General features: G+C 37.3%; 2 protein-coding genes across 2 annotated transcripts in view; both read left to right on the forward strand.

Moving 5' to 3' along the window:
- LOC142354240 (integrin beta-3-like) overlaps nt 1-23,880 on the forward strand; it is a 402,746-nt gene that overhangs the window by 63,585 nt on the left and 315,281 nt on the right. The gene's annotated exons all lie outside the window — the stretch shown is intronic.
- The window catches only part of LOC142353904 (uncharacterized), a 57,766-nt gene continuing 44,837 nt past the window's right edge, over nt 10,952-23,880 (forward strand). Inside the window, exons 1-2 of the mRNA XM_075406133.1 lie at nt 10,952-11,269; nt 15,868-16,046. Coding sequence (XP_075262248.1) covers nt 11,221-11,269; nt 15,868-16,046 — 228 coding nt within the window. The 5' untranslated portion in view covers nt 10,952-11,220. The remainder of the gene's footprint in view (nt 11,270-15,867; nt 16,047-23,880) is intronic.

Genomic DNA, 23,880 nt, shown 5'->3' on the forward strand with positions numbered 1-23,880 from the left:
CAACGGTAGTGCTCTGGAATATCATGGAATCTACAATCATCCGTCAGCGTAACATTACCTTTGATAGGTACACGCTTCTCACGACCAAACAGTTGAAAGGAGAATCTATCGAGCATTTCCTTGGCAAATTGAAGGAATTGTCGGAGAGTTGTGACCTTGGAGATCAAGCGGATGCACTGATCAGATATCATTTTATTGCGAATATGCAAGATCCGAAAATACAGAGAGAGTTACTTAGAGAAACTCTTGAACCGCCCCCAGCCTTACGCTTCGCCATAAACATGAATTTCGGACAACGAAATCAACTACAAATTTCTAATACACAACCCGCATCGCATGTCAATGCAATACTTCCACAACGACCATTTTGCCAACCAAATCAACGACCAACTACTTCAACCTCTACTCGACATCCGAATCAAATATGCCGTAATTGTGGTCTGACTTGGTCAACAAATCACAAAGATAGATGTATTGCGAAAGGCAAGACGTGCAAAAATATTGTCTACAAATTCACTTCTCACGAGTATGCCGAAAGCCGAAGTCTGCCACAACTAAGCCCACTCGTGCTAAAGTTAACTCAATTGAGGAAACTACAACTGACCAGTCCGTGAATGCAATTCAAAATACTGATTACAATCCTCAATGCGCATCTGACTATGATAGTTCAGATGATAATATGGTGGCTAGCATTGCTAGCAACACAATTCACATCGAACCCAAGAATACCATTTTACAGATCGGTAATACTCAAGTCGGACTTTTCATTGATTCTGGCAGTGTCTGTAGTATTTTGAATGAATCTCTCGCTACGGAAATGGTCAACAGCTCTACACTTGCACGATGGCTGACGACAACACCCGCTCAAGAACTTAAGACATTTGCTAATGAACCAATAGGTATTATTGAAATGATGCAAGCACCGATAGAAAGTAATGGGTGGCGGATTGAGAATGCCGAATTTGTGGTGGTTAAAGACGGACTGAAACCACTGATTGGCAGAGATTTATTTGAAGCTCTTGAAATTTCAATCACCCAAACTCTCACTTCAAATGAAGGTAGTATGGTCAACACAATCACAACTCAGTGCCCATTGAAAACTCGCATAGCAGATCAATTTCCTCAACTTATTTCACGTATTGGCAGATCAAAAATCCACATTGTCAAATCTAAGTTTAACAAAAATTTTCGACCCAAACATCAAAAGGGTAGAAGAGTACCTATTAATTTACAAGACCGAGTCATTAGTGAATTTAAATAACTTCTTAAAGAAGGGCACATAGAAAAACTTAATAATTGCTCTGATCAATATTTTATTTCGCCTATTGTAATTACAGTTAAAAGAGACCAAACAATAAAACTAGCATTGGATTCCAAAATTCTTAATAAATCTATACATAAAAATAAGTATCAAGTGCGAATATTGAAACACTTATGGACTCCATATCACAAATCATAACAGATTATAAAACAGAACCAGTGGATAAAAACTATTTCTCCACTATAGATCTTAAGTACGCGTATAGTGAACTGAATCTTCATCCTAAGACAGCTAAACATTGTAACTTTAATATAGTGAGTGGTGACATGACAGGCACGTACCGTTTTAAAACAGGGTTTTATGGACTTACGGACATGCCTTCCGAGTTTCAGAAGGCGATGTACTATACGTTAACCGGCCTCAAAAACACATTTTGTTTTTTAGACGACATATTGATTGTAACTAAAGGTTCAGAAGAAGATCATTTTAAACTCGTACTAGATTGCCATAAGAAACTGGATGCGGATAATCTTAGGATCAATCTTCCAAAATGTCATTTTGCGAAGCAAGAAATTTCCTGTTTGGGCTATAATATTACCCAATCAGGAACATAACCACTCGAAACTAAAACCTCGGCAATTCTGTCCTTATAACCACCTAATACACTTAAAAAATTACGTTCCTCTTAGGTTCAGTTCATTTTATTAGTAAATTTATCCCAAACCTAGCCCAACTTTGTCATCCACTCCGACCCCTTCTTCGTAAATCTACCAAATATAGTTGCACTGACGAACACATTAAACATTTTAATGCTATAAAAACGCGAATCGCGAATCACACAGAAAACATTCATTATAATCCGCAACTCGAAACACGTATAAAATGCGATGCCTCTCGCTCTGGTCTTGGAGCAGCATTAGAACAATTGACAGTCAACGGTTGGAAACCGATTTTTTTCGCATCTAGATTTTTAAACAGTAACGAAGAACGTTATAGTATCAACGAATTTGAGCTTGTTGGAGTGGTTTGGTCTATAGAGTATATTAAAAATAACCTTTTTGGTAAAGAATTTTCTATCATAACTGATCATCGAGTACTTCTTTCAATTTTAAAAGAACACAGATCAAACAAAAGCTATAACAGTCACTTATCACGATGGGCTGATAGACTTTTACCTTATCAATTTAAAATAGAGCATTTGCCAGGAGCAAAGATGGGACTCAATGATTATATATCCAGCAACTCTTATCAACCAGCAAAAAGTATTTCTAAATATGACGAGGAATTTTTAGTTACGACGTTATCGCGCATACACAATGATGCAAAATCACTCCAACAAAAACACAATATTTCTGCTGTTACACTTAAAAAATTTTATTACGAAAATAAATTTGAAGTACAAAATTCTAGCAAGCAACATACTGAGCAAATATTAAACATAAATATCCTTGAGCCAAAATTACAATCAAAAGATAATTATCACTCGCACTGCAAAGTCATCGTGCAAAATCATCATTAACTTAAACTAACAATTTTGTTGGTGATTTCGCAGGGCGCGTCGGCTTAACAAATAATAATTTAGCACTCGCTCTGCGAATGCATCGTTCTACTCAGTCTTCTATTAAAACTATTAATTCAGATAGTGAACACGCACCGCGCGTAGGCTTAACTAAAAATAAAGCATCCTTCGCCAAGCAAATAACTAATCAAAAATCCAACATCAATAATTGTCTAAAAGTTAATAGTACATACGCTTCGCGAGTACATTTACCTGAAAATCCATTAGCACCTGCCCAACAACTTCATAATCTGAAATCTAATAACCACAATTACATTCTTTCTGATCATGATCTCGCTTCGCAAGTACAAATTACTCAAAATAAATTAACAGTCACTGGGCATAATCCCCATTTAACTAACCAACCGTATATTTCGCATACCTCAAATACCTTATTTGCAACTCGCACTAATAACCACTCATTTAATTCTAAACTCGCGTCGCATAGTACAAATACTCTAAATACACCACTGCAAATTGAGCCTCAAATACCACTTTGTGAGAGACATAATACCAGAAAGGCGCCACACGCTTACCAAAATCAGCAACAATTCACTGAATTATGCCACTTTAACTTGTCAATCAAGAATAAGCCTCAAATATCTTCCTTAATTAGAACTCAAAAGTCACTTACCTTAAAAAATTCACGTGACCAATTGGCAAACACTTAAAAGTTGCTTTTTGCCCAATCTCAGTCTGAAAGTCAGTTGTCTTCTCTTTTCTCAATTAATTCAATTGAAAACTCAAAAACATCATTAACGATGAGCCAACAAGTATCATCAATGAACGGCAAATGAGCCTCAACTCGATCAAACCGAACTTCGCCTTGCGTTTCCTTCACGGACAACCCAACCCCGAACACGCCGCACCAATCCTCATCTCACTCTAACATCAGCACCCCGCTCACCAATAGTCCTCAAGTTCTCTCTTTCAACAAAGTGGTTGGCAAAGTGTTCAATAAAGGACTCATCGCATCTCTCACGAGTAAAGATGCGGTACTAAAAGAAATCAGAGACTGCATAATCCGTTCTGATGAAGAACGCCTGAAAACCCTAAAACCCTGTCTACACAGCTATTGGCGAGATCTCCATGTAAGCAGTGGTTGTGTGTGCATGGACGAGAAGGTGGCCATACCAAACGCCCTTAAGGATGCACTCGTCGAAGACCTCCATACCAGTCACCCGGGTAGCTGGGGGATGATATGTATGGCCCAGCATTGCTGGTGGCCATACATGAATGGCGACCTTTTGGTCCGAGCAATAGAGTGCAAATCTTGCACTGCAATCGGTAAAAATTTAAAATCTACCATCCCTGCAAAACAATTCCAAGCACATAAACCATGTAAAGTCCCAAATCAACAAATACAAATAGATTTTGCAGGACCCATAGATAAAGAGAAAAATCATGAAAATTACATTTTAACATGTATTGATAGAATTTCAAAATATCCTTCTGCAGAAATTTTTGATAAAGCGAATGCTTCTAATGTTATCAAGTTTTTAGATAATTATATACATATTCACGGAGTCCCTCGTTTATTACGAATAGATCAAGCTTGTTGGAGTAGATCAAGAGTGGAAGCTACAACATCACCCCATTATTATTCCGAACAAAACCAGTATTGTGCGTAGGGTACTAAATGTTGCAGCAAAACTTCACTTTACTCCTGTGCACAATTATGTGTCCAATGGAACTGACTTGCTCCAAAACGTAATTCATTTGTCAGTAAGGTTCCGCCAACATCAATTTGACGTGTCTGGAGATAGTATCTTCCTCCAGGTTGGTTTCTCTCACTCTGACCATACATCACCGTTTTTCTTGTGGCGAGAGGATCGCAACAATTGTACTATAAAATTGTACTAGGAAAATTGTACTATGAAAATACATGCGCCGAATATACAAAGCTAAACACTCGATCTCTTCCGCGAACCATCCATTAAAACGCACAACTCGTGATAAAGTTAGTCTATACCCCAAAGCAATCACAACCGTTCTAAGAAACTTCTACATGGACGGTTACTTGGATTCAATGGAGACCCCTGGGAGAGCTCTCAAAAGATCGAAGGAATTTTGTGAACATTTTACCATAACTGGCTGATCAATTTGGCTGATAGGTCAACTAAATCTGCCCAAAAAATGGTTCTCAACTCATCTAAGAGGGAATATTTTCACGTTTTTGTGCTGAAACGGGATCAAAACAATGACATTTTAGTTTTGAGTCAAAGTTAAATCCAGTACAGTCACAAAGTCATTGAAACAACAATTGATCTTGAGCCTGGTGTCTAAGGTCTTTTATTTTTTTCGTCAAGTAGCACTATATACTGTCGGTGCTCTATCACCACTTGTGGATATCTGGCATGTCAGTGGCCAGCACTCGGATGACGAGGTATCGAAAGATGCAAATGGAGGGTTCCTCGATTGAAGTTTAGAACCAACCAAGCTTGCAAAATTAACAACAAAATAGGCGAACACCATCATTGAATTTCTTGAAAAAAGTTACGTAATTACAATTGCTGATGATCACATGGTCAACAGTGAACGGACAGAGATTGTAACCTACCACATCATACTGTAATAAATGCGGAAAAACCAGTCAAAGTGGTTAAGGTACTAAAGGGTGCAGCAGTGTTCCAAGGTAGTTCATTGAACCAATTTATTGTCACTGGAAATAAAATGCTTGAAAAATTAATCCAACGGCTGTTGCAGTCTTGTCAGTATCCTTTCGCCGTCTCCAAGAATATCGAGGGTGTGTTCCTCCAAGCTGATTTTTATGAGTGCGACCAGGCATCACTGCCTTTTTGTGGCGAGAGCGTACCACCGCAATCGTTGTGATGAACCAAAAAACGCGTAATATATTCGGCCTAAAGACTCTCTCACTCGCGCTAACTATGCAACAGAAAGCACGGCTTTGAAAAATATTGGCCAGTACCCCGTAGCAACTAAAACTGGCCTAAACAAATTCGACAGGAGTGATTAATTAGATTAGGTGGAGACCGAGACCATAAACATCTGCTGCAAACACGCAGCAGAGGGGTATTTATGAGCTGCAACAGAGTTCCTCATCAACGTCCAATGCTAGTTGTTTTGTATGCAAATAAAGATATCAGCTCTGAGAATCAAGATATCAGCCATGTCTGTGAGAATACCCTGACTCAGCAATTCAAGATTATGGCCGAGGCAAAGCTGTGTTTTTGGTTGTTTGCTTGATATATACATGTTCACTATGTGCACAAGTCTCCGTACATGTAGAAACGCAGGCAGAAATTTCTCCCTTAAAACATTATTATACAAAACTATAGGGTAATTCTGCTTAATCCCACGACATACAAGAACATCAAAAGTTCAAAATCGATGGCAAGAACTCGTCAGCTCGGAACGGGTCAACTGCAACCAAGCAACACAATGATTTCGTCTTCTATCACAGATATCAAAGACTGTCTTCAGACTGAATTTTAACTCTGCTGATACTAATACTACTATAGCAGTAAAAATACTGGATATATGGTTCCAACCAATCAGAGACAAAGAAGACACTATTCTCTTATATAAAGCGCATGCTCCACTGACTCTAGTCAGTCTGTTAGTTTTAATACAGCATGTATATACACTTGACTCCGGTGCTATACTGTATTACCCCCGGATTAATGGAAATTTATCTTCTGTGTTTTACGGATTCGGTTATTCTTAGGGATGTAGAAAAGCCTACTTTGCGCTCAGAAATAATTAGCCGTAGCTCTTTTTACTTTAAGACTCTAAAAGGATCTTACTATGTCGATATTTTTATCCGGTTTTCAGTAACTCTGAGAGTCCGATAGTCTCATATTTTGATACGGTTTGCAGTGTACTACACTATGTCTAACCGTCAACCGTATAAAAATGAAGAACTGATTGTGAGAAAAGTGGTTCAACTGACTGTGCCGCCTCATAAAGACGAAGACTTCGAAACTCTCATTGTACGTCCTTATGTAATTGAAACAGTAGAGGTGTGTTCCGACATCGTAAACGCTATGTTTATGCGCGAAATTCACACAGATCCAGCCGTCTAAAATCCAATGCAAAACAACTATGGAAACAATGAGATGTTACTGTGTTACTGTGTGTCTAAAATGCCATCCGTCCATTAGAGTACTTTGAAGCCGACAAAACGTGTTCAGCTGTCACCATTTCCCTGCCATATGCTGGGTTTCAAGCAACCCCCGTCTGTCAGAATTTTTATTTATATCAATGTGTTTTGAACGCAAAACGAATATTATTATGAACTGGCTTCTCAAGGAAAGTCTTGGTATGATAGGGACTCGTACGGTGCGTACACAAAGTTTGATTCATGATCTGCAGCAGATGACCACGACCTTAAAATTCTTACAACAACAATCTTTTATAATGGCTAAATTTACGATGTCTCAATGTTGTGGTCTGTAGTTAACAATCTGCTCCCTATTAACTGCTTTTTGTCACTGGTACAGCTTAAGTCTCAAAAAGTGTCTCTGTAGGGGCAAAAGTTGAAGAAAATTTACGTGGAGAACATCAATGAAGATCTTGAAAAATGTTTTGTAATTGAAGTTGCTGATGCTCACATGGGCAGGCTGTGGCCGGAGAATGTCACCCGGCAAATCAACCCGTAAAAACTTCGGAGCTACAAGGGACAGTGCTTAAGGTGCTAACTGGTGCAACAGTGTTCCAAGGTAGTTCGTGAAAATATCTTTGCTCCCTGGCACGGACTTGCAACGAAAATTAATCCATGTTCTATTGAGGTCACGTCAACATCCATTCGCGGTCTCGAAGGATATTGAGAATGTGTTCCTCCAAGCTGGTTTACCTGATTGCGATCAGATATTGCTGTCTTTTTTCTAGGGGGAGCACACCATAATAAAAGTTGTATTGAACCAATACACGCGCCAATTATTCGGGCCTAAAAGCTCTCCCACTGGCGCTAACTTTGCTTTACAAAACACGGCTTTCGAAAATTTTCTTCAGTACCGCGTAGCAACAAACGCCGTCCTAGAAAGGTTCTACAAAGACGGTTTCTTGGATTCAATGGAGACCCTTGAGAGAGCTCTTGATAGATCGAAGGAAGTTTGTAAGCATTACATCATATCTGGCTGATCAAAATGGTGAGTCACCTCATCCTACCCAACCAATGGTCCTCACATTATCGAAGAAAGAATCTTCGCACGTTCTTGTGTTGAAACGGGATCTCGGCATTGACACTTTAGTTTTGAGTCGAGGTAACTCCAATAAAATCAATGAATCAATAAATGTCATTATAAGGCCAGGCTGATGAGTTACCAAAACATACTGATGATAAGCTCCTTAAATGGAGTGTTAAACCAACCAAGATTGCTTAAGTAACTAAATTGAGGAGCTAATTTTCAGGAACCTTTGAAAATCTGGAACATGTTTGGCGGTAGTTTACAGGAAGCTTTGAGTGCCGATGACTTTCTGAGAGCTTTGTGGAACTGCTTGGAGTTCTCCAAAACGGAACTTAAATTCGATTTGGATAGAAGCTCAAGAAAACTCCGAAGCTGGATTTTCACGCTGCTCTAATGGCTGCTCGGTCGGAACGAGATATTAGAGGAGCCCTGACAGTGTATGACAAAAAAATTTTCATCCTACATTTTCATCTTGCAGTGGCTCAAATTTACAAGGAACCACTCTATGTGTATATAAATTTTTGCATGCAAAAGACTAGAACACACTAGTTTTGACGACTGGAAACACGTTGCTTCAAGTGATACCCGGCACACGCCGGTAACCGCATTATGTTCGCGGAGATTTTCAAGTCGAGTAGCTGGGTAAAGGGTCCTGAGTTCTTAAACACCGAGCCTTTGCTCTTCGAACGAAGCACTAAAGTTGTAAAAAAACGAACTGGGTTTAGTATCCAAGTCAATGACAAAACTAAACTACCATTGGTCACAGACAACTACAAAATAATCCTACAACTGATTCCCATCGATAACTTCAGTTTCTTTCAAAAACTACTCCAGATAACAGCTTACTCACTCTGGTTGACACCCTCACACGAATGCTACCGTAAAGCCGATTGTAGTATAATGGACACCTTTCAACATGACGGAGCCAAGCATCATCTTCAGTATCTCGCTCAAGGTTTTTGATTGCGAAACAAAAGCAATAATAATTTTGTCAAGTGGAGTAGTTGTATTGTTTCATTTTCTGCCTTTGCCGGATCAAATGGTATCAAACAATATGCTGGTCACATCAAGCGGTTGGTCAAAAGTGACGTTATTTTAAATAATCCAATCTTTTGCGAGCCACGACAGAAGTTTGCTAATTTATTCCTTAGGAATATAGACTTCACCATCAGGTTCTGATTATCTCCGGTCAATAATCCAGGAACGCTACGTAGACTCTAAACTACAACATCTACTGTTTTCATTTAGAGCTAACTGCGTTACGTGTCCAATGTTCCGCGCTTCCACTGTTCAACCCATCATGGCTGCTCTGTCTATGGAGAGATTCGCGTACCAGTCTCCCCCATCAGAGTTCATTTATTTTGGCCTGTTTTACTTTGTTGTGCTGAGAAGAGATTCCATTTTATGATATTCTGCTGCAAACCTTTTTGCTCACAAAAACAAACAAGTACCATTTTTTGACGAAACGTTTTCATAAAAGGAACGATGTCATCACAGACCACACGATTTGGTAAACCAGTGAAGAGAAAACTTAATCCTTTCTCAGTAGTCTTACTGAGAAGAGGTTAAGTTTTCTTTTCACTGGTTTACCAACTCGTGCGGTCCATGTTGACATCGTTCCGTCCATGAAACTGTTCCGTCAGTAAAAGGTACTTTCTTTGGCGAGCAAAACGAGCTTCAACAGAATATCAGAAAATGGAATAATAACTATACTAATTCTGAACCCATCCACAAAAGCTTTAGTGGAGTTTCAACCGGCCGAGTGTGCCACACAAAGATGGCATCTGGGAGAAGCTGGTACGAAATTTTAGGCGAATACTTTGCATCATCCTCGGTAACCCATGAGGTCCTGAACATTCCGTTTTGTCTCATGGAACACGCACTTTACCCTCGCCCGTTTATGCCCGTAAGTGGCGACCAGTCCAACTTTGGCGCGATAAAACCTAATCATTTTCTACTTGGTAAGCAAACAATCGAAATTCCGTCAGTGATTGCCGTTGAAAATTTTGATAATATTAAGCGGTATGCTACACCACATTCGTACGCTAACGCTATTTGGTTTCCTTGGAGCAAAGAGTATGAAAACCGACGTTCTAGGTGGCAGACGCCTGCAGAGCAACACCTAAAAACCGGTGGCTTGGTTTGATTTGTATAGTTGAAGAGCCCAACCTTTTTGCTACCTTACTTCCCGAAATACTAAACTCAGTTATGCATCCGAATGCGTCGCAGGTTCCTTCGTCTTGCGGACGTCCATCAGATTGCTCGGTTGTGCGCTTGTGAAAATAGTCGCCGTTCTCCCACCATCTTCTTCTGAGCTGGAAGATGTAACTAAGTAAATAAGTGTACGCGTTTTCTGAGAGCGTTAAGCGAGAAAGTATTAACGAATCAGCTGTGAAGTTAGCAAATAAGAGTTCGCTGTAAAAACCCCTTGTTCCTATCGGCTGACCAATCCTTATACGTTGGTATACATCTAGTTGACGTTCTTTATGACATAAAAGATTGAATTGAAACCTTATCGGTAGACTGTCTTATTTACAGTCACACAAAGTTTACATTTTTCAACGCAAAGTGGGACAAATCGACAAACTAGCTATGCCAGTAATAATTTTGATCGTAGACCTTTCGATTATATATATTTTGGCTTGAAGATAAACCGCTTTTACAACTTCTATCCATGAATATAGTACCATAGTGGTACTACTGGAGTAGCTTTTTGGTACCACTATGTATAATTTTAGGCGTTATCATTCTTTTTAATAAACATTAATTGATTTTCGAAGGTTGCAATTACGTTTACATAGATTTATTTCATATATTTTTACAGTTTATATTTACAGATATATCACCTCAGGTGCTCGTCGATGATTCGACTGGTAATTTCATTTCTTCGGTTATTTGATTTATCGATTATCGATTCAAAGCCAATATTCAATGCTAAAGACTATGAAAAACGCCACACAAAATTTGTATTATTGGCCTGATAGCTCGGTCGTACGTTTATCTTCGAAGCTCTGTGTTACAGGTTTGAAAGTTGTTATAAAATATTGAGTTATAATGAAAACCGTTCGACCGTTTTCTGCAACACTTTTTAACATTTAAAGCGCGTTTTGATTGTATCTCCTATGCGAACAGAGATCAGTTTTGTAATTGATTAACGTTGTACAGATACCTTCAATTCATTAAACAAAATAATAATTAAATTGGATTTCACCGAGAAGTTATCTCCGAATTTGTGCTAATATACTGACGCTATGACAAGCCGTATCACCATCTACCTTGTTATAAAGTTTCTGCTGACAGGTATAGTTTAGTGTGTGAAATTTTGCCCTTTTTCATATCCCACTTTTGTGTGAGAACAATTTTGTGACCAACGGATGGCATATATATATATATATATATATATATATATATATATATATATATATATATATATATATATATATATATATCGCCAGTCAATTCATAGACTTCTCCAGAGCAGAATCCTATGATAAATAGATATTGTGCCAACGTTTCTCCTCAAATATGAGCCTAGATTTTGTTCCTGCAGTTGACAATTTACAACATTGAAACAAATACAATTTTTTTTAACCCAAGGTATTTTCTGTATGAGCCAGTGCCCCTTTTAAAAACAAATTTTTGTGAAGTCCAGATTTACTCAAAATGTCTGGCAACAAATTAAATCGGGCCAAGCAAACTAGAGCAATTCAATGACAGTTTGTCCTCACAAATCAACCCAGTGAAACAAAACTTGATAGCCCTAATAAGTACCATTATAAAACACACGCTAAAATCTTATCATGTTAATTTGCAAGAATACATCAAAATATTTAGAAAGTTAAATGGTCCTCAAGAAACATGGGCATCAAGAAACAAGATCTTGACAAGATTTGAAAAAGACTAACCATGACATGGCATGAGATATCAAGTAAAAAATTCAATAGCAGCCAAGGTAAGATTTAGCATGGGTTTGTCAGATTAAACAAGTATTATCAAGGTTTTATCAAGAATTGGTAAGAATTATCGAGAAGATCGGAAAATACTGACCCCGTTATTTTATTAACCAAGAAATAAGCCGCTTTTTCCATTTAATGAAATTTGAAGAGGATGTTAGCTCTTTATGTACATAACATAGAACACACCTTATATGGGACCACCACCGAGAAAGCCCCCCCCCCCCCCCGTGGAGAAACCTAAAAAACCGAAAAAAATGCTGGTACACAAATAACATCATCAATTAAAATAAAATCACACTAATCAAACTGATTATTGAATACATAATTTTTAAGTGCCTGCAACCTAAATGACCCCAACTAAAAAAATGGTTAAGTTGTACATTTATATTAGGTTTATCAGCACACTTCCTCCAGTCAGTATTAACAAATCCTAGCCCAAAAGAGCAAAAAAGCTGAAAATGTTGAATCAAATTTTTTATTTATTGAAATGAAAAGCATTTTGAGATGGAGAATTTTGTTGCTACGAATGACAACAAATTTTCTTTTCTTCGGACGATAAACTTCAAAAATAATTAAAAATTATGAAAAGTGTTATCAAAACTTGTCAAGATTTTCTCTAGTGCTTTGAAGAAATTTTCTTGAAACATTCTTACCAAGATATCAAGATTTACCATGCTGTGTCGGTTTTTCAAATTTGTTACAAGATGTTACAAGGTCATGCATATCTTTAACCGCAAAAACTTATTATCAGGTGTAAAACCCATAGTTTTAATGTTGAAAAATGTTTTCTGTGATCCCATTTTCTATTCTGCATTCTCGAATGAAGAAAATATTGAGCGTATAGTAAGTTTTCAACACTTCCCACTTAGAGTGTTGGTTACATTTGAAACCGCCCGTCAATTAGTAAACTAAGTGACTAGCCAGCTAGGGGAGCTATATTGTATAGCTTGATATTGAAACCATCTGAGTAAACTGTAAGCCTGACAGTTTACATAGCCTTAGTTGACCGCCTTAGAGAAAACTTCGAAAACCTACTAAAACTTAAAAGATAATTTAGATAATCAGATAATTTGTAAACCTAAGCCAACATCAATTTTCGACGGAATCGTATTTATAAGTTGTACTTGCCGAGTAATCAAATCTGCCCTACGAAAACTGATTTGGAATAAAATTCTTATCTTACCGAAGTCATTTTCTAGCCGATTTAAAATATCGCCAAAAACAAATATCTTTTCTCTAAAAATTAATAAGTCATCCGTAACGTCATATTTCAGTTACCGTTCCGTAGAGAGACTAAGTTTTTGTTTATGGCAAAAAAATGTTTTGAATACCCAAAAGATTGGTTTTACAAAAGAGCCAAGACAATTCCTCAAAACATGTGAATGGGATGGCTTAAGACCGCAGCTGTTGAAAAATGAATAGGCTTTACCAATTCTTAATACACGTAGACAACTTTACCCAATCTTAATACATGTATAAAACTAATCATAATCTTATCACAAAGCTGTAACTGTTATCTGATCTTAACATAAGTATTCAATATAAAAAATCCATGGAAATCCATGGTCCTATCTTATAATATGGGAATTATGCTTTTTCTCCACATGTTTTGAACCCACTATACCATATCTCAACGCATATCGCGTTCAAGGAGCTTAAAAGTCTATTCTAATGCATAAAGAATTGCATCCTATGCTAATGCATGCAGATAGACATAGACGCTCCAGAAATCTGTGTCTTATTTTCATACACGGATTTCAGCACTTTGGTCCACCTTATTAATAATCTCAGAGGAAAGGGGAGCATATCCAATTTTTCCAGATCTGGATTTTTCTTTTTGCTTTATCTGTCGTTGTGAACAGCCAGACTATCTCAATTGTGCTGAACAGTGCAGACACTACAAGTGCCACCTTCAATGTCACAGATGCTGTCAATTCAACTTTTCCAGCCACAATTGAGGAGTTCCAGTGTCTGGATTCGAGTGGAAATAACCTCTCCTGCATATATTCCAAGAACTCAGCTATGGTTAGTCTCTCAGATTTGAAAAAGACTAACCATGACATGGCATGAGATATCAAGTAAAAAATTCAATAGAAGCCAAAGTAAGATTTAGCATGGGTTTGTCAGATTAAACAAGTATTATCAAGGTTTATCAAGAATTGGTAAGAATTATCGAGAAGATCGGAAAATACTGACCCCGTTATTTTATTAACAAAGAAATAAGCCGCTTTTTCCATTTAATGAAATTTGAAGAGGATGTTAGCTCTTTATGTACATAACATAGAACCCACCTTATATGGGACCACCACCGAGAAAGCCCCCCCCCCCCCCCGTGGAGAAACCTAAAAAACCGAAAAAAATGTTGGTACACAAATAACATCATCAATTAAAATAAAATCACACTAATCAAACTGATTATTGAATACATAATTTTTCAGTGCCTGCAACCGAAACGACCCCAACTAAAAAAATGGTTAAGTTGTACATTTATATTAGGTTTATCAGCACACTTCCTCCAGTCAGTATTAACAAATCCTAGCCCAAAAGAGCAAAAAAGCTGAAAAAGTTGAATCAAATTTTTTATTTATTGAAATGAAAAGCATTTTGAGATGGAGAATTTTGTTGCTACGAATGACAACAAATTTTCTTTTCTTGGGACGATAAACTTCAAAAATAATTAAAAATTATGAAAAGTGTTATCAAAACTTGTCAAGATTTTCTCTAGTGCTTTGAAGAAATTTTCTTGAAACATTCTTACCAAGATATCAAGATTTACCATGCTGTGTCGGTTTTTCAAATTCGTTACGAGATGTTACAAGGTCATGCATATCTTTAACCGCAAAAACTTATTATCAGGTGTAAAACCCATAGTTTTAATGTTGAAAAATTTTTTCTGTGATCTCATTTTCTATTCTGCATTCTCGAATGAAGAAAAAATTGAGCGTATAGTAAGTTTTTAACACTTCCCACTTAGAGTGATGGTTACACTTGAAACCGCCCGTCAATTAGTAAACTAAGTGACTAGCCAGCTAGGGGAGCTATATTGTCTAGCCTGATATTGAAACCATCTGAGTAAACTGTAAGCCTGACAGATTACATAGCCTTAGTTGACCGCCTTAGAGAAAACTTCGAAAACCTGCTAAAACTTAAAAGATAATTTAGATAATCAGATAATTTATAAACCTAAGCCAACATCAATATTCGACGGAATCGTATTTATAGGTTGTACTTGCCGAGTAATCAAATCTGCCCTACGAAAACTGATTTGGAATAAAATTCTTATCTTACCGAAGTTATTTTCAAGCCAATTTAAAATATCGCCAAAAACAAATATATTTTCTCTAAAAATTAATAAGTCATCCGTAACGTCATATTTCAGTTACCGTTCCGTAGAGAGACTAAGTTTTTGTTTATGGCAAAAAAATGTTTTGAATACCCAAAAGATTGGTTTTACAAAAGAGCCAAGACAATTCCTCAAAACATGTGAATGGGATGGCTTAAGACCGCAGCTGTTGAAAAATGAATAGGCTTTACCAATTCTTAATACACGTAGACAACTTTACCCAATCTTAATACATGTATAAAACTATTCATAATCTTATCACAAAGCTATAACTGTTATCTGATCTTAACATAAGTATTCAACATAAAAAATCCATGGAAATCCATGGTCCTATCTTATAATATGGGAATTATGCTTTTTCTCCACATATTTTGAACCCACTATACCATATCTCAACGCATATCGCGTTCAAGGAGCTATTCTAATGCATAAAGAATTGCATCCTATGCTAATGCATGCAGATAGACATAGACGCTCTAGAAATCTATGTCTTATTTTCATACATGGATTTCAGCACTTTGGTCCACCTTATTAATAATCTCAGAGGAAAGGGGAGCATATCCAATTTTTCCAGATCTGGATTTTTCTTTTTGCTTTAGCTGTCGTTGTGAACAGCCAGACTATCTCAATTGTGCTGAACAGTGCAGACACTACAAGTGCCACCTTCAATGTCACAGATGCTGTCAATCCAACTTTTCCAGCCACAATTGAGGAGTTCCAGTGTCTGGATTCGAGTGGAAATAACGTCTCCTGCACATATTCCAAGAACTCAGCTAAGGTGAAATTCGATATTCTCAGGCTGTTATTTTTTTCTTTGCTCACATAGGGCGTGTAGAGGTTTATGGTGCGACTAAAAGGAGTGGTCCGGAAAGGCTCTATGAGGTTTGAACATGAGGTAATACTAACATCTGATCAAGCCAATTTTTGGTATTGCGCGATCTGATCGAACGTGAAAGCCTGTAAAACCTGAGCCCCTAATCTTTTTCCCGGGAATCTTGCAACTTTCAGCTCGCTCGCAATCTCATTATTTCCATTTTCTTTATGGAAAAATTTAGTTTCCCGATTCTCGTGCCAAAAAAATAAATTAAAAATACTATAAAGTTCCAAAAATCCGCTTTTTGGTTAACAAATTATGTCTGTCCGATTTTGTTCTTCTGCGGCATAATTGCTCGCTTATGGCATTATTCTGTAGCATAATTTTTTGGTCGCTTACTTATTTATACTGTTACATCGAAAATTGTAATGGTGAAATATATTATAGTGCGTCTTTTTTCTCCTGACAATCCAGGATTTGAGTCTCAGAGGATTTCAGCGCTGAACCAGCACATTTGAGTCAAAACCTAAATCAGTTCTGATACATTGCATCTCTAGAATATTTTGAGTTTCTATATGTACAGTGTTAACTCATTGTGATTATATTGAGGTCTTAGAGTTCACCCAGGCGAAACTTATCCTGTATAGTCTGAAAATTATCCATTCCCCAGAATTAAGTCTGAGCAGAATAATGTCATACTTTTGTAGCTTACAATTGGTAATTACTATAGTAGTAAGTATCCACACATTACCATTTGTTGGCGTTTACCACAAAACCCATTTAGCTGAGTGGTTACGACTTACTGCGCAAAATAAATGTTATAAGTACCCACGCGGAAGTTCGAAAAACATATAAAGCAAACCTTGTTGGCGGTAGTTAAGCTGAACATATTATTTTTTCACTTATTTTCAATAGTATTAAATTTCACTTAAAAATAAAGACTTGCCAGTGTAAATTGTGAGATTAACGGAGTACAGCCATCTTAAAAAACAGAATGTCTCTAGACTGATAGACTGATTCAGCGCTGATTTTCTCTGCTACCAACCTCCGCGATTGCAAAAATGTTTCTGCGCATTCTGGGAAAATAAGAATGGTACTAAATGTGGGCTCATTAAGGGTGTAGTTTAACTACACAAACAGTTTCCCTCATCTTCGTAGTTTTAGTTCCTTCAACTGTATTTTAGAACGTTTATTCTATCGAAACAGACTGCAGGGACAAAGTCAAAAAACTTGTCAAAGGAATTTGCTAGCATAATTAATGAAGCATTGGAGCTCAGCATTCTCCGGTTTTATATTTATACGTGACAGTTCATGAGCGTCCTGCGCAATCAAGAACTTTTTCTTTAGGATTTACTTTAAGTTGTATCAATTAGAATTGACAATGACATTTTAAAACCACTTGTTTTTTGTATTGTTTTGTATAAAATCAATTTTTGGTGTTTCGTGAGTTTAGGTCTCCAATAAATAGGATAAGTAGCTAAAAGAACGCCTAACAATACAACTCCGTCAACTAAATTAATAAAATCATGTTCTGGAATTGTTGGAAATGATTCAATTGGCACAAAAGACAATGTTGGTAGAAACAGAAACAGATGGCTACGACTACCAGCGATTGATATAGTGCCCTGAAATGCAATTGCAACAAGTTTATAAAAATATAGACTTTTGATGGTTTTTATACATAACAGAGTTGCAGAAGATTGAAAAATTAGCGAGAAAGGAATAGAAATTATGGAAATTATGATGAAAAATGAGCTCTTCTAGTTGATTTGTTTTCGCATTACAAGCAAAAAAGCCGAAGATAAGGTTTTAATAATTAAAAATAAGCAAAAGAATCATTGAAAACTATGTAAAACTTCAATTTTAAAGAAATCTCGACTAGGTGAAAAAATTGGTAACAGTTAAGGAGAAGTTTTTTTGAACATTAAGTGACATAGGTTCACGGAAACAGCCATCACCAAATAAAAGGATGAAAAAAGGTACAAAGTGAAAAAAGTACATTTATTTACTTAAAAAAACAATGCCGGACAAATTGTTCATCCATGTTCAGCAATATTTTAAACACAATTTAAATCTGATTAAAAAGAAGTCTGTTTTGATCTAAATTTACTTGAACATTTTTTTTCTTCGAGCATTGATGCCCACTTATTTCCAACAGTATCGAATAACAAAAGCTCACAATGCATCTGAAAGTTTTTTATGGCAAAAGAGGCGCTAAATTATTTCTACCGAAAAACTGCTGAAAAACGTCAGAAAGTGCTCAAATCGACCATTGTTTATGCATAATACTTTCTTTATTATTGTACACTCCTGCCAACATCATTCGTGAGTGGTATGTTTTCACCTGCAATGACTTTGTTTCCTCGATTATCAGTAAAATAAGTTGGAGTAAAATAAGTTGGAACTTTGCAGTAAAATAAGTTTTTTGCAGTAAAATAAGTTGGAACTTTCTGAGTCACTCATCAAGTTTTTGCTCATTTTTTGTTAAAATTTTAGTTTATACACTTTCACACTAAATTGCAAGTTTTTTGTTATTTTTTTGGTAATTTCAATTATTTTCATATCAATCTTTTTTGATTTTTGTTCTCTTGATTTCGGTGACTATTTTATTCCGATACCACTCATTTTGAGACGAATCTTTAAAAGTGACTTCAAACACAGTTCTGACTGTCACTTGATGACAATTTGCAGACATTGAGATAAAGCGAAGACAACTAAACTAACTAAACTGTGTAGCAAGAAAGGCGTCATTGATTATCCATTCTAGTCTTAAATTTCGCAAAATTTAATAACGTTATATAAGTAAGTATCACTGTGCCGCAGTATTTTTTACGAACAATCTAAACTATCAAACGAACATAAGAGGATATTTTTTAGCAATATATTATGAAATGAGAATACAAACGAATGGTTTTGTCCAGAAATAATGAAGGGATAACGATTGTAGATATTTAATATTGAATTGAAAGGATTTTAATTATTTAAGGAACATTTCTATGTAATTTTAATTTCCGGATCGAAAAATGTCCTGGTTCTTCAAAACTAAGAAAAAATTGTCTAAATTTTGAGTGAACGATTATTGAGGGAAGAACAATTCTATGAGAAACCTCTCTTGGCAGCATTTTACACCTTTCAAAGAAAGTTTTGAAATGAGCTTTGAGTTGAGAGCTTTGGTCTTAAACCAAATCTCAGTCGATGAAAAGTGTAGAATAATCGAATTTGTGAAAGGAGTGCTAAAAAGATGTAATCAAAGCGCCAATTGTGCTGATTTTCAACTTTTTAAAGGTGTTTAGTTTAGGTTAGAAATGTGCCTGATAATTTGCTAGTTGTTTGCAAGCAATGCGTTGAAAACTACTCCAATTTTTTTTTATTCAACACAAATGACACCCGAAAACAATTATTCAAAAATCCATGTATTCATCAGATTAGTTACAACAGATTCGTTTTCCTAAATAGGTTTCTGACTATTTTAAATAGATTTTCACGCAGCGTGAAGACACATAACTCCGTCCGTTGTTTCTGCAAAGAAAGGCTCTTTTAAAATTCAGACGGTAATCTTTCAAGACTTGCCCAGTTTAGACGGTCACATCTTGCAAGAGAGATAGTTATCTCATAAGATTCTTCCAAAAAAGACGATCATCTTGCAAGATCTTGTTAGAATAATGTATGACTCAGGCATTATTCTATGCCCTCGCATGTTTCTTGTAAGAATTTTGGTGGACCATTTTGCAAGATGACTGTGCGGTGTTCCGCCTTCAGTTAATTTTGAATGTGTAGTGTTGGTGGTGCTGCGGCCGGACGTCAGAGAAGCAAACTAATCAGCTTGCTTCACTGACGCCAGTGTTGGTGGTGTTTCAAAAAAGACCCTTGAGTTATAGTTACTTTGGCACGATATGCCTGGGCTACCCTTTGCCCACTGTTGTTCCTTTTCAACAGTTATAACTTTCTTGAGATTGGCTTCACAAATCTTCTTTTGCTACCGTGAAAAAGTCATCCATTTCCTAACCATTGAATTATATCTATATAATCAACATTATAACTTGGTGTTCAAAGTTACAGTTTTTAGCACGTGCCTCTCCTGGTACACTGGGCCCCCATTTTTGGGCACCAAACATCAGAAAGTTTGTGGTCGAACTGTTGTTGTTGTTGAAGTCTGTTTGAAGTTGCTCTTTGTCGTCTCGTCGTGTTCTCTTTTGCTCTGTTGTGTCTTTTTTTAGCTGAACTGTATTTCTTACTTCATCTGCTGATGATTATGTTGAAATGTTGTATTGAGCTGTGTCCTCAATAAAACGCTGATCTTGAAGTTATAGACTCGTCCATATTTACAAGTATGTCTGTCCTGACATTGATAATGTCTGCTGTTGATGAATGTGTTGACTGCTGTTCAAAAAATGCTGTTGCTTCTTCTGAAGTAATTCTTGCTGAAGTGTTTGTTGTTGTGAAATTTCTGCTGATGTCTTCCGTCGGTGTTGTCTGTAGATTGTTGTTGTGTACTGGTTGTCAACGTGCTGCTTGTAGTGTTATATGAAAGTGGTATGCTGGAAAGTTGAATTGCTTTTTGTGCTGATTGCGTTTAACTGTGTACATTTGTAGTTGTTTTAAATCGACTTCTGTATTGGCTGATTGGCGATTGTCAAATACTGAACAATTTCCGGAAATGTTGTTGTTGCTGGTCTGCTCCTTGAAAGTTGAAAAACTGATGCTCCCCGTGTTCCCTACCTACCTAAACCTACCACTACCTTGTACCTATTGCCTACGTTTACCTGTTTTTCCCAAATTAGAGTTTGTCGGAATACCAAATGTTTTGTAATAATTTTTATCGCTGATGTCTGGTTTTACCTAAGCTGTTTAGTGTCATATAACTATTCAACATACTTTTATCCTGTCGGTTCAACTCTCTTCTGTTTTGCAATAAGCTAATTAATTGTGCATTTGAATTCCAAAACCTACCTAATATCTATCCAGAATTTGTCTTCCTGTTAAACCTACCTACCTAAATTTTCCCGTTTGAATGTATTTATCTAATGTACGATAAGCTTTGCTAATTTGAGTTGCCTTGTGAGTTACTTATTGAAATCCCTAATTGTACCTGAATAATACCTAATAGTCCCTTTGAATTGCTAATTCATTGAGTTGAACTTTAAATTTTTCATCTTTCACTTTACCCTAATCCCAAAACTGATATCAAGTTTGCTTCAAATTGTGTTTGAATTATTGTTCCCCATTTAATATTGATAATCTTTATGTTGATTTGTCGCTAATCAAACTAAATTTAATAGCTGGTTTAACAAAATCCCCTTTTGTTGTTTTAACCAGGCAAGACCTAACCACATTATCCTTACCTTTATTTACCTTTTGTACCCTACCTACCGGCCAAATACCCCTGGGTGTGTTGTTTTCTAGTATCCATACCATGTCCCCTACTTCTATCCCGTCTACTGTTGAATGCCATTTTCGACGTTGTCTGAGTGTTGGCAGATATTCCTTTAAAAGACGTGTCCAAAACTCGTTCAAAATACTGTTGACGTTGTTCCATAGTTTTCCTGTTCCTCTGTCGTTGCTGCTAATTGTAGTATCTGAAGGCAGCCCTGTTGTCATTCCTGTCAAAAAATGTCCTGGTGTCAGGCTTTCCACATCGCGTATGTCACTGCTGACTGATGATAGAGGTCTGCTGTTGAGTAGAGCTTTGACTTGGCAAATAAGGGTTGAGAAACTGTCTTCCTGGAGTTTCCTAGATCCGGCGATATTGAAGAAGAGTCGTTTGCTCATCCCAATGAGGCGTTCCCATGTTCCACCAAAATGTGGAGCTCCTGGTGGAATAAATTTCCATGCAATCTTTTTTGATTCCGCATATCTCTGTATCTCTGTAGTTGTGAAGCTGCTTTCTTCGAAGGTCATTGCTGTACTGGTGAAATATAAAGCGTTGTCGCTGTGAATTCTTTCCGGTAGTCCTCGTCGGCTGAAGAATCGTTGGAATGCCATTATGCATGATTCTTTTTGCAAGTTCCTGGTCACTTCGATATGAACGGCTCGTATCGTCAGACAGGTGAATAAGCAACAGTATACTTTCATGGCTAAGTTGATCTGGCTGTAGATTTCGAATGGCCCAAAAATGTCTACTCCGGTTTCCTTGAAGGCTACAGGTTTGACTGAGAATCGGTAGCTCGGAAGATCTGACATCTGAGGCTGGCTGTTGAGTTGTCTCTGTCGTCTGCATTCGTAGCATCTGTTCGAGATCTTCTTCATTACTGTTTTGCATTGAAGAACCCAAAAGTTCAACTGAATGATGTGTGTTTGCTGTTCAACTCCAACATGACCATTGATGTTGTGTTGCAGTTCCAGAAAAAGACGAATAATCCTGTTCCTACCGTCTAAGATTATTGGCTTTTTTGTTGCTGTTGAAACTGGTGCGTTGGCTAGTCTGCTATTTGAACGAATGATACCATCTTCGTCTATTGAAGGTGTCAACTGAATCAATCTACTCCGTTGTTTTTGAATTGGCTTGTTGTGTGCTAGTTGATTTATGTCCTCGTCGAATGATTGTTGCTGAGATAGACGGAAAAGAAAGTTCTCTGCTTCTATGATCTGCTGGTCCCGTGTTCTCGTTTTGTTTCGGAGGTTTTTCATTTTGATGATGACGGCTCTTAGTTTTTACCACTGGCTAAACCTGTTGGCATCAATTAAGTCTTTGACAATTGGCTGTCGTCGAGGCTTCTGTTCTGCGCTGTTCAAGAAAACAGTTTCGTGTTGTTCGTCTGTTGTCGAGTTGTCGCTAGAAGATAGAAGAAACTGTGGTCCCTGTAACCAAAGAGATTTTTCTGTCATTTCTGTTGCTGTTAGTCCCCTCGTTCCTTGATCTGCTGGGTTGTCCTTGGTGTTGACGTAGTTCCACTGATTGGTGTTTGTGAGATCCCTTATTTCGGCAATTCGGTTTCCGATGTACATCTTGTGTTTCAATTTGAAGTTCTTTATCCAACTGAGAACGGTCGTGCTGTCACTCCACAGAAAGATTTTATCAAACTTGAAATCCATTTCATCCTCAATTGTTTTCTTCAATCTTGCCGCGTAAAATGCTGCTTGCAGTTCTAGTCTGGGAATTGTTGTTTGACGTAAGGGTGCCACTCTTGTTTTTCCCATGAGAAAACGAGTTGTGGTTTCTTGGTTCCCGGTTGTCTTGATGTATGCTACTGCTGCTGTTGCTTCCAATGATGCGTCGCAGAATACATGAAGTTCCATTGTGTCCCCAAGTCCTGTACCACCTACCAACCTGTGTACCCCTACCGTACCTAACAGTTCCGTTTCCTCTACCCAATCCTTGATGGCCTTTCCATTGTCTTCACTGATGGCTTTGTCCCATTCGCGTCCATGTTTCCACAGTTCTTGCAGTAGAATCTTTGCTCGGATGAGGAATGGAGATATTATTCCCAAAGGATCGTAGAAACTTGACACAAAAGACAGAAACTTGCGTTGAGTCCATGTTTTCCAGTCTAGGTTCTTTCTGTCTTTCGCTTTAAATAATAGTTTGTCTTCGTCTAAACTCCAGTAAACTCCAAGCACTCTTTGATGAAAACCTTTACTGAAGAGCTCCTCCACTGGCTTGCATAGATCCACTTGCATCTGCTGACAAAACTCACGGCTGTTGCTGCACCATTTTGTCAGGTTGAATTTACCTTTTCCAGAGTATCCTTGACATCCTTGGCTGTAGTGAATGCTGTGATGGTGTCGCTGAAAGATGCAACCATGTCATCCATGTAGAATGTCCGCTGAATTATCTCCAGAGAATTTGGGTGATCTTCGA

Source organism: Convolutriloba macropyga, chromosome 15 (genome assembly GCF_964194025.1).
Source record: "Convolutriloba macropyga chromosome 15, txConMacr16.3, whole genome shotgun sequence".
Lineage (NCBI taxonomy): Eukaryota > Metazoa > Xenacoelomorpha > Acoela > Convolutidae > Convolutriloba > Convolutriloba macropyga.